This window comes from Opisthocomus hoazin, chromosome 8 (genome assembly GCF_030867145.1).
Source record: "Opisthocomus hoazin isolate bOpiHoa1 chromosome 8, bOpiHoa1.hap1, whole genome shotgun sequence".
NCBI lineage: Eukaryota > Metazoa > Chordata > Aves > Opisthocomiformes > Opisthocomidae > Opisthocomus > Opisthocomus hoazin.
In genome coordinates, this window is record NC_134421.1 from 15,272,266 (window position 1) to 15,283,608 (window position 11,343).

General features: G+C 52.9%; 1 protein-coding gene across 3 annotated transcripts; it reads left to right on the forward strand.

The window, feature by feature from the left end:
• The first annotated feature begins 3,980 nt into the window (after positions 1 to 3,980).
• KCTD17 (potassium channel tetramerization domain containing 17) lies at positions 3,981 to 11,259 on the forward strand. 3 transcript variants are annotated; one of them, XM_075427726.1, is made up of 7 exons: positions 3,981 to 4,193; positions 4,817 to 4,925; positions 6,687 to 6,778; positions 7,728 to 7,823; positions 8,198 to 8,323; positions 9,049 to 9,193; positions 10,563 to 11,259. In XM_075427726.1, exons 1-6 carry the CDS (start codon positions 3,981 to 3,983, stop codon positions 9,142 to 9,144), a joined length of 732 nt encoding a protein of 243 aa, XP_075283841.1. In that variant the 3' UTR covers positions 9,145 to 9,193; positions 10,563 to 11,259. The 3 variants fall into 3 exon arrangements, with proteins under 3 accessions (XP_075283841.1, XP_009936072.2, XP_075283842.1); XM_009937770.2 differs by lacking the exon at positions 9,049 to 9,193 and adding an exon at positions 9,575 to 9,648; XM_075427727.1 differs by lacking the exon at positions 9,049 to 9,193.
• Positions 11,260 to 11,343: the final 84 nt, after the last annotated feature.

Sequence of the window (11,343 nt, forward strand, 5' to 3'; positions counted from 1 at the left end):
GAGGATCACATTGACCTGTGGCTCAAGACTGGAGCTTTTATAGTTCTCTCTATGAATTTGAGAATACCAGGCTAGCATATACACTCTTTATTGGTTTATTGGTATTTTTTACTGTCTGAAATACTTTTGTCCTGAGGCAGTTTTGGACTTCATGAAGACAGTCTGGTCAATGGTTCTCCAAAAGTAATCCCACAGTCCCTTGTTCCTCACGTTGTCTTCACCACCTGCCTTCCTCTTCCTTCCCTACTGCTGCCTAGCAGTCAGACTGCACTATTTCACACTTCACTTCCCAGCAAACCTTTTGTTCCCCTGCAAACTTTCCCAAATCCCAAAGCAGCCCTTCTGACAGCACTGCTGTCCCTTCCTGCTAACAGCCACTGCATGAGCAATGGTAATGGCGATTACCTGCAGAGGCTTTTCTTGTTCTGTCCACCTCTCCTGGTCCCAGCTCACAACTAGGTGCTACGTGACTGTTTTCTCTCCTCCCAGCACTCTTCCAGCAGAGTGATGCTTGTACAAACACAGACTTTACACACTATTCTGAATGCAGGTACACTGCTCACAGACCGCACAGAGCACAAGGAGCTGAAGAAAAATTAGCTCACCCACATGCCATGGGACCTGTCTCTCCCTGCTTTGATGTGCCTGGCTCGGCTGGCTACAAGCTAACTGTCTTCCTCCCACCCCCAAGTCCAGCATAGGGAGTTTTCTTTTCTCAGTTCACTGTTGTCTTAATGGCACATGTCAGAGCAGTACTTGTCCTCACCTCCCTACTCCCTATAGAGAAAGGAGATGGTTTCTTATCCAGTGCCTCATGCCACATTGTATTTGTTAACTAAATGAATATGCAGGTTTAATCCCAGACGTGTTCCTGCTGCTCCACAGTGCAACAGTTCCCTAAGAGCAGCTCTGCAATGTCAGCGATGCATCGTACGCCATGTACCCGGCTGACTCATCGGGCTGCATCACATGTACGGAGCGCTGCAGCGTGTGTAGCTTTCTGCACGTTTGCACTGCAGGCCTGCTGGCTGCTGAACCAAGAAACTCTCAGTTTACCCCCTGCTCGGTTTTCTTCAACTCTTGTTCAGCCCCATCACCTATCCACCAAGTGGCTGTCAAGTTTTTTCCTGCCCCCAGTCTGTCTGTGCAATTGTCCCTCTGATTTAACCAGGCACTCAGCAGGGCAGTGTGGCATCGCAAGCTCTTGCTCCTGTCTCTCTGTTTCAGTGCATGTTTTATATGTAATTATCATCAAGGCAGGAGCAACAGCCATTGGATTATTTAAATTTATTTCTCCTCTGTTCTACTGCTTGATTCTAATGGACCTTAACAAGGGCATGCTACTTGCATCTCAGAACTGTGTCTGGTGAGGGTGTGCAAATCAGGCGTATATTTAGCCCACACCACCAACTCATCATAGCATTTCAGTTGGTAACTCACCCTGGACCTTCTTCCTAAAGAGGATTTTCGTGTGCTACGGGGAATGCCCTGGCCTGGGGAGTTTCCAATAAATTTTGTGCTGTATGTTGCAGAAAAGAAGGCTCTGGGCATGGGAGTGGTGTACTTTGAACTCTTTCCTTACTCATAGTGTACCTTTTCAGATTTACCAACTTATCTTTCATACCATGGCCCTGGGCTGAGCAAGACTTGAGGCGCTGGCCACAGGTGGAGGCTGGTGTTGATGGAAGTGGGTGTGCTCATAACAGAGACCATCCCTGACCCGTGAGCAGCATTGGCATGGGGGAGGTTGGGGAAGAAGGCGCTGAGAACAAGAGATGGACCTGAAAAGCAGCAAGAGGCTGAGGGGCTGTGAGAGAAGGAAAGGGAGACAGAGTGAACCACTGATAGAAGAGAGAAGAAAACTAAGGCAGGGCAGATTTCTTGGAGGGGGAGATAAGGGGCTATAAGCTTCCACCCAACTACTGGATTCCTATCAGAGAGCCACAGTCCTCCCCCTAGTTCTCTGCTGGAGCTGTGGCCAGCACAGACAGGGTCCTGCATCCTTTGCACACCAGAATGCAGGGCAGAGCTCTGGGATTTGCCATAGTTTGACCCAGAGTCGGAAGTAGGAGGGCAACAGTCCCACAGCTCAGAGCTAAGTTGCACTCTGTGATGCATCAGCTCAGGTCAGTATTAGTCTGAGCAGCTTTGATGCAGACCGCTGCTCAGCTGAGACTGGTCCAAGGGCTGGGCACTACTTTGGGCCAAAGTCTGCTCCATGTAGGTAAGCAAAAACAATTTTTCACCCTCTCGCTGTTACTGGTCACTCTAGTGCTGGCCAGCTCCTGGTACAACTTCAAGGAGATCCAGAGCTATTTGATTTTACATGCTGCAGCAGCTGAATTGTTCCTGTGCTTAAATTAGCTGGAGGTCAGCAAGCTTGAAGCCTTCTCCGTGCTACCCTCTCTTCTTGCTCCTCCCCTTTGCACTCCTCCGCAGAAGGAGCAAAGTACACACTTAAATCATCTTTGTGAAGGAAGTCCTGGGTGATTTAGGGGAAGGGTGATGCTGCCTTCATGTCCTGTAAAGATAAAAGGGAATTATTTGTAAATAAAAGAGAAGGATGAGAAGAAAAGGAACATACGAGTAAAACACAAGGTTTCTCTTTATCCACCCTCTTCCCCCAGTAAACCCCCACCTTGAAAGACACATAGATCTAGGTGCAAGAACAATGAAGTGTCTGCATGGCACCACGTGTCTCTGCAGTGCTGCATTGCCCTGGCAAGGGAGAGCCAGAAAGTTACTTAGATGAAGGAAGGCTTGGGCCACATTCAGGTGAAACATCAGCCTTTCCTCTCCATTCCTCATATGCTCGAGCTGCTGGCAAGCATGGCGGTGCTTAGGTGGGAGTGGGAAAAGCAGAGCTGCTGGAGAGAGAGCTCGTTCAGGTTGTGTCCGTGCCAAGGAGCGCATTTGAACAGAATCCCGTGGGACGGGAGCTGCTGAGCTCCAGGCTCGGCCTGGCAGGGGCGAGTGGCAGAGGCAGGGTACAGCAGGCTCGGCACATCGGCCTCAGTGGGTGATACGTGCCTGGGGCAGAGGTGAAGCTCCACGCAGAGCTAAGACAAAATCTGAGCTCTCTGTTGCCCGGACACAAACGGGGATGGCAGGAGCGCAGGGGAAAGACACAGGGGGTCTCTGGCATCGTCTGTGCTGGTAGAGCAGCACTGGGGGGGGGGCTTCGCTGAGTCAGCTACTCTTCCGAGCTGGAAGAAAAATTATTCCTGCCCCCTGCCAGCACTTCATGCAGATCCAGGATACAGTTCCCGTAAATGACCCTACGTATGTCGGCGAGAAGGCAACAGTCTGCACGTTTTGCAGCAAGAACAGCGCAGCAACTGATGCAGGGGTGAGCTGTGAGCCTGGGGTCATGGGTCTGCTGGAGGGAAAGCCGGGGAGTGTCGGGCTGACCCTGCTGACTGCCGGGGAGCACCTTGTCCCTCCTGACCCCGAGCAAGCTTGCAGGCGAGAACCAGGGCTGGAAACAGGCGAAATACCAAGCCGCAGGGCTGGGGTCTCGTAGTGCAGTGCAGCCCCTTCATGACAGCGTCCTCATTGCAGGGACGGCGGGCTGGGAAAACTACACTTCCCGGCAGCCTTTTGCGCAAACTACAGCTCCCAGAACCTTTCAAAGAGCCCGAGAGGATGTCGAGGGAAATAAATACCGACGGGTTTTTTTTGCAGAACACCCCCCCCCCCCCACCTCCCGCACCTCTGAAGCGCTGGCCCTTTGGTTAGTGAAAATGGGAGCGGGGGAAAAGCCAGGGAGAGTCAGCGCCGTGGAGCTGTGCTTTTGCCCCTCCAGAACAGGGCAGCCTTCCTCCCCTCGGGACCCCCTTGGCGGTCACAGGGAGGACCCTGTGTGTGTCCCCCCCTCCCCGGGAAACGCGGCTGCTGGGGAAGGAGAGGCAGATAAACTACAGATCCCGGCATTCCCCAGCAGGCAGCACCTGCGGCAGTCCCTGCACGCCCGGGGGGGGATGAGGATGAGGATGGAGGGTGGGGAGGAGATGCAGGGTGCCGTGGGGCTACGCTGCGCCTGGGACATCCCGCCAGCCGCTGGCGTCCAGGCCAAGTGGGTGAGGCTGAATGTGGGGGGCACCGTCTTCCTCACCACCAGGCAGACCCTGTGTCGGGAGCAGAAATCTTTCCTGTGTCGCTTGTGCCAGGGCGAGGAGCTGCAGTCGGACCGGGTAAGGCAGCTGGGTTGCCTCCCGCACCGTGCCCCGCCGAGCATGGGGAGGGCTGGAGGGATGCGGGGGTGCGTGCGTGGAGCCAGACCCCGACAGCTGCTGGAGGGACTGAGGGAAAAACGCCTCCTCTTTCCCCCCTCCTCCTCTCCCGGGAAGGATTTCCCCTTGCCAAATCCCACCTGGCTGTGTTGCAGCCTGGCACCTGTCTCCCCGAGCTGGGGAAAAGCGAGGCCATCTCCCCTCTGCCCCTGCCCTCTCGCCTCGCCATCACCCCACATCCCCCCGAGGTCTGCCTCCCCGCTGCATCTGCCTGACTCAGCCTCCTCCTCTGTAAGGGGACTCTGCCCTCACGCCAGGCCTGTGCGCACAGTTGCAGAAGGAGACGGAGGGCAATTTTTTTAGCTTTCTCAGCTGGCTTGGTCCGTGCTGAGGTGGGCACGCTCAGCATACCAACACAGGAGTTAAAATCCAAGCTGGGCTGACTTGGATAGCAACTCTTACGGGCCCACGGTTCCCAAAGAGTCATAGAAATAGCGGATGCTTGTGCTTAGGTTTGTATTTTCTTATAGTCTGAAGCATTTTCCCGTGGGATTTTTCTCCTCGTGGTCTGTCTCTGTGGCTAGGATGAGACTGGTGCATACCTAATAGACCGGGACCCCACGTACTTTGGACCCATCCTGAATTTCCTCCGTCATGGGAAGCTGGTCCTGGATAAAGATATGGCTGAAGAGGGTGAGTCCTGGAGCTCAGAAACTTCCCACCTAACATCGCTGCTGTAGCCAGGGCACAGGAGGACTTCTTGTTGACATTGTTGTCGCTCATTCTTCTTCTGGAGGTTGATGTTGGGGGGATTTGAGAGGGTATCCCTGCAGCTCTTGGAAGGCATGCCGATGTTTCCTTAACTAAAGGGGTTTGGAGGAGGTGAGGAAGGCATCCCACAGGTCTTGTGGCTTCTCAACTGTTTGTTCAGCAGAGATGTCACCAAGATGGAAGTAGGCAAGATCTCTCAGTCTCAATAAACCATTTTTTACTTGTTCCTGATCCAGTTTTAACCAGGCTCTGTAACTGGGTTCTCTGTTAATGACTGAGTGTTTCTAATTAGGAATGAAAACCCAGAAGACCAAACAAAATCAAGCTCATCTCTTCTACTGACTGTAATAAAGACCATCATTAATCAGTGACATGCAATGTATGCTGCTGGTGCTCTGATGGGTTGTGGACTGCAGCAATTCCAGTGCAGCAAGCTGGACAAACCAATCCCTCATTCAAGGTTGACAGGGGGTCCAATAGGATAAATCAGTAATTTTGTGGTGTTACCAGCCAGCGGTCCCCAATGCCTCATTATTTTTTGGATGCTGGAGTCTGACAAGCAGCCAATTCCAAAGACAGGCTGTGCTGTACATCCCTTGCCAAGTACAGTTTCTGCATGTTCATTAGTCATCTTGCCTCTCTTACATATTTTTACCTAACGCAAGGAAAGTTTCTTTGGAGTTGTCTTATGAGTTAAAATTCCAAAAATATGTCTAAGCAATGGTACAGAATTGCACTGAACAGGACTCTGAGGTGTTTCCTATTTGCCATTGCTTGTAATCTGGAGGTCAGACAGAGTTCATCTGAAGGTTTTGACACCAAATCTGAAGCATAAACAGGAGTCCTGTTCATAGCTCAACATTGCCCTTTGTTTCTGCTGCAGACACTCAGGCTGGCAGAAAACTAAACCCTTAGACGATTCACGGCTGAAGGAGGGACTGGGAAGAGGTCTGAGTGTGTCAGGTAGTGAAGGATCAATCTCCCCACCTTCACTGTCTGTGTACTGCCCTGGGGACGTGTGCCTGTTAGCTGCTAGCCACCTTTCCCTCACCGACCCCCTGGGAGCCCACCTCTCTTTCCCTGAAGGCCTGTTAGCAAAGAGGTGAGTCTCAGGAGAGATGATGGATGCAGGCACCATGGAGAAGAAAACCAAAGCACTTATCTGTTTGCCTGCTTTGAGGTGTAGCGCAGGGGAGGGAGAGATAAAGATGGTCTGAAGTCATATGGGGCTGCAACGTGGGTGCAACCCCAACTGGCCCAGGAGGAAATTTGGGTTTTCCTAGGGTCTTTTGAGAACAAGATCAGAACAAGTTCTGGTTCTCTGCCTAAAGAAGATGGCCTGAACAAGGTGATAACTAGAGGTCATTGAGAGAGGCTGGAGCCTACATTTGTTCTTCTTGGCCGGTTATCTGGGAAAGATATTAGCAGTCCTCAGCACAAGCCTGCACTGTCAGTGTAGTAGCAGGGAGCATAAGGAAGTTGGGGTGAGCACTAGCAGTGCGATGCAGAGAGCCAGGGTTCAATTCTCTTCAGTAAGAGTTTTGAGCAACGGAAACCTGTTAAAAATGAGGCTGCAGTGTCATTTCTCCCTGTGGACCTTGGGAAGCTCAGAATTGATCTTTTGCAAGCCAGAAAACAGAGATGGGCTGTTAACGTTCTGTCTTCATGGTCCTTCTTTCTCAGGGGTCCTAGAAGAAGCTGAGTTCTATAACATTGGTCCTTTAATCCGAATAATCAAGGATCGACTGGAGGAGAAGGACTACACAGTAACTCAGGTGTGGAGAGAAATGTCAAGGAAAGATAGAGTGGGGTGGGTGAAGGAGGGAATGTGGAAAGGGAGAGGTGAGTCTAGAGGAAGAGCAGACTTGGGAGAAGCAGCAGGAATGGAAAGAAGCAACTAATTAGTGTTTATGTGCTGATGTCTCAATAGCAAAATCGTGCAGGGGACAGGTTGCCGCCTTTTTAGTTACAATAAACAAGTTACAGGTTTGTTTTGCATCCCCAGAAGTAAAGCTGGATGTAGCCCGTGAAACCAAATCAGCTCCTGTATCTTTTGGAAGCAGGCAGGTGGTTGCTGTGGGATGTGGAAGAGTGTTTGTGAGGAGAGCGAAGGGGTTGTGGGGAGGAGGGCTCTGCTGTGGGGAGTCCTGGGAGTGCAATCACAGTGAAGAGCATGGGGATACCTGTAGAGAAACCTGGAGGGAGTAGGTGGAGAGATGTCTGTGGAAGGGTTAAGTGCAGACAATGACGCACAAGGAATCCATCCTGTGGCACTAATACACTTTGTCTTGGCCAATAACCTTTTAAAATCTGTCTTCTGCGAGTGTTGGCTGATATCTCACTTTTCATCATGTCTGCCTCAGGTTGTAAGCCTCCAGTAACACAGTCACTTTGTGCTTGCAAAACCCCATCAGCATGTGTGGCATTTGCATAAATGACTTTGTAATGACAAATGCAAACTCCCCATCAGAAGAGCCCGGTATCTTCTGGGGACAATGCAAGAAGCACTCAGCTCAGTCCCTCCTCTCCAGCAGAGATACCGTTGTTCTTGCTCCCCACGACAGCACGGTAGAAATTTGGGTTGTGGTTTCCATTCCCCTTTAAGCTGGGACATGGGGAAGAGCACAGGTCTGTCAAGGAGAGGTACTACTGCTTCATGCTGCAGGAGGGCAACATCCTTTAGCATCTGGCCGTTGTCAACATGCTCTGCAATTTTTCTGCCAGGTGCCTCCTAAGCATGTCTACCGCGTGCTACAGTGCCAGGAAGAGGAGCTCACTCAGATGGTTTCCACGATGTCCGATGGATGGTGCTTTGAGCAGGTATGGAGAAGGTAGACGAGGCTGGGCAGGAGTTGTCTTTTGGGGAAAAGGTCACGGATACCATACAGTCCCCAGGCAAGGCACATTCCTTCTCTGAGAATACTGGGTCAGTGACTGATGGTGCTGTTGCACTGGCTCCCTCTTCCTTATTCTCTAGAGGTTTAGAGGATGCTGTGTGAGGTTAAGCTGTTTTGGATCCCGGCTGACTGCTCTCCTGGTTTTCTGTGTTGCATCCTCAGCTTAGCTATGAGGCCTTTCTGCTGGGGGTAGGGACTGGACTGCCTGCTGCTAGCTGGGCTTTCTGCCTTGCTCCCCAGGTGAAATGGATGTTTGCAGTAACACGGGCTTGTGATTCTTGTTCTCGTCTTTTCTAGCTTGTAAACATTGGCTCATCGTATAACTACGGGAGTGAGGATCAGACAGAGTTCCTCTGCGTGGTCTCCAAAGAGCTGTACAACTCCTCCAACGGGCTGAGCTCCGAGCCCAGCCACAAAGCCAAGGTGAGACCAACTTTGCTACGGCCCTGCTCCTGTTGCCTATCAGCCCCTTTGCTCTTGTTTGGTCCCTTTTTCTTTCCTCTCTCTGCTGTGACTATGGGGCACCTCGGTGATGAAATACAGGGGCTAGTCCTGGTGTTCAGCACTGTGACATTACACCCGTTGCCCAGAAGGAGGAGTGTCTGTGTTGAGAGTGGTGGTGTCTAGCTGTGTGTGGCAAATGGCTTTAGCAAGTGACCCTGGCACTTCTCATGCTGCTCTAACATCCCCCTCATGCCTCCTCATGGCCATGCTGTGTGTGTCACGCTGCCTCTAGGGTGTGATTCCCCCAAAGGTTTGGCAGCGTTCTCTTTCCTTGCTGAGTCACAACCTCCGGGGCAGGAGATCACCTGCTCCCCTTATGAGGGAAGGACAGAAATGTGTGACAGTGCGTGGCATTCTGTAGAGACCTAGGACATGGGAAGGAGCACTAGCGACTGGTGGCAGTTGTTGGGCAGTGAGATCACGGCACTTGTCAGTGGGTTAGATAGCCCTGACCTGATGCTCCAAAGGAAGACAGGTCTCTTTGCTCACTGACCCAGAGCTGCCTTGGCCACGGGGAAAGGTCCCTTTTTACTCCAGTGTCATAACCATTGCTGTATTCCCTGGTGTGTCAGAAAGAACTGCCGTGGCTCATCTTGCAAGTATCTCCACTCTTTCTTCCCTTTGTCCTGCATGCTGGGCCACAGAGCACAGAGGAGGACCCAGAGGAGGAAGAACAGGAGGTGGAGGAGGAGACAGAGGCAGAAGCAGAAGCAGAGGAGAAAGGTGCACCAAATCCTTGAGGAAAGTGATAAAAATGACCCCCCAAGCAGAGATGCATCCACCTTTCTGGTGAGAGCTCACAGCTAGCAGCAGGGAAGGACTAGGGCAGGTGTGGGGTGTGGAGGAAGTCCTCTCCAGGAGCAGGAATCTCTCTGAAGATAAAGATCACAAGGGGAGAGCTGTTACCATGGCTGCTGCTTTAGTTTATTTATGGTTATATTTTTATTTGCAGACTGTCCATCTATTTGAGATTGCGCTAAACTCTTTCTTCCTCCGGATCCTCCCTCCTGCTCCCCTCCATGTTGGTCCCGTGCTGTCACCTGCCTCCCACGCTGCCCCACTCCCCCGCCTCCAGCATCCTTCCCTCTGCTCCCTTTGCTCCCCAGGGCTCAGAGCGGTCCCTGCCCGGGGCTCTGTCTCTCTCTGCTCCTCACTTTTCCTCCTCTGCAGGTACGTTACCTGTCTGCACACTCAGCTCCTGCCAGCCTGAGCTCTGCATGAGTGACTCAGTTCCCTCTCTGTGGGTACGGCCATGGTTTGTGGAGCTTGGGGAGGGGAGGGAGGTTTACTCATCCCTAAGGTGGCTTTTCTGATTCTCATCCTACGCGTGCCTTTACCTGCCAGTCAGGCCCTACGGCTCTGGACCAGAGGCTCTGGCAGCAGAAAGGAAAGCGCAGCTGGGAGAAATGAAGAGGGGTGGAAATGAATGCAAGGCAGCCAAGGGTAGCACGGGGAAGAGGGGGAAGTCCGCCACGTGTCCGCCTGACACGCATGCCAGACCGCTTCTCCAGGCTGCCATCCGCAGCTCCGTTACCTGCCAGCCCCAGAGCGGTTTGCAGAAGGCAGCCTGTGATTTTCCCCTCCCTGCTCTCACTTCCCTGGGCTTTTTCGCCCACCAACTCTGCCAGGGTGAGAGCACAGAGGGAGAGCGTGGCGAAGGCAGAGCGGAAGCAGCCGGTTCCCTCTCCAGATGTTCTCGCAGCTGCGTGCGAAATGAGCCACTGTGGTCTGCCTGCTGCTCGGGGAGGCTGCCTGGTGGGGTGCGTGGGGCTGGGCACAGAAAGCTTCGAAAAGAGGATTCCTCTCTCGTACTGGGAAGCTGTGGGGCTCTTGTTAAGCCAGAGGAGCTCACTGCCGCTCTGTCCTGGTGGAGGGCACTCATTAGCTGGCTGACGTTTCTCTCTCCCTCTGTTCGAGAGCCTGCTTGTCCATGGCTGTGGGGCCTGACTGTTATTCTCTTAAAAGTCAGGGTGTGTTGATCACGCGGACTTTTCCTTCCTTTTGCTCTGTTCTCTCACCCTCACTCCTCATCTTTCTTCTTTTTCTTCTGTTCTCATATCCTCTGTCATTTTCCTGTTTCTCACTCTCCCCTCCATGCTCAATCTCTTTCGTTTCTCTACTTTTGATTTTATTTCTCTCTTTCTCTCCCCTTCTCTAGCTGTTACAAGCCAGAAGTCTGGGGATGTGATCTCAACACTCCACTCCAGCCTTGCAATTTCTGGCTTACATCTTCATTTTTGTACTGCAGTGTGTGGCAGCCCCTCGCCCCCTGGTGACACTCCCCAGCCGCCTTCACTCTCCACATGCAGCCTTTCTTTTTTACAAACTCACCTCCTCGGAGGCCTGAGCCTCAGCCCCGGAGGAGGGCAGATGCTGGAGCCCACGGCCCCCTGCCATGCCTGGCAGGCTGGCTTTCCCTAATGTCACAGTGTCCTCTGCTGGGGACATCAGTGATCAACCGCTGCAGCCTGCGGTCTCTGCCCGGACGCCCTGGGTGCCACTGGTGCCCCGAGGGGGTGGCAGCTGCTGTAAGGACCAGTCCTCACCCTTTCGGTGCCTGGGCTTGTGGCCAGAAGGTAAATGCAGAGCCATCGCCCTTTTCTGGGCCACCCGCGCTGCTCGTGGGCTGTCCCCGGGCTGAGCATCACACTCCTCGGTGCCTCTCTCCCTGTCCCCCAAAGCAGCCCTGTGTCGGCAGGGTGACGAGGAGACAGGCGTGCTGCCCGGGTACCGGGAACACGCTGGCGCCGGGTGTCGTGTCGGTTAGCACCAGGAGATCCCTACCTCTGGGAGCAGGGCGTTCGCTTCACTGCTATGTCTGAGGACACCGGGTTGTAACTGCTGAATAAAATTCACGGTCTGTTCCTCCTCGCCGCCTCTTGTTTCAAGTGGCAGAAATTTGGTGCTGGTAGAAGGGGGTGGGAGGTGGGCAAGAGGAA

What these genes read in the sequence shown, in the direction of transcription:
- KCTD17 (XM_075427726.1), top strand. Translation starts at nt 3,981, where the DNA reads ATGAGGATGAGGATGGAGGGTGGGGAGGAGATGCAGGGTGCCGTGGGG. An exon ending in AGGAGCTGCAGTCGGACCGG is followed by an intron (nt 4,194 to 4,816) that starts GTAAGGCAGCTG and finishes CTCTGTGGCTAG; the next exon opens with GATGAGACTGGTGCATACCT. An exon ending in AGGACTACACAGTAACTCAG is followed by an intron (nt 6,779 to 7,727) that starts GTGTGGAGAGAA and finishes TTTTTCTGCCAG; the next exon opens with GTGCCTCCTAAGCATGTCTA.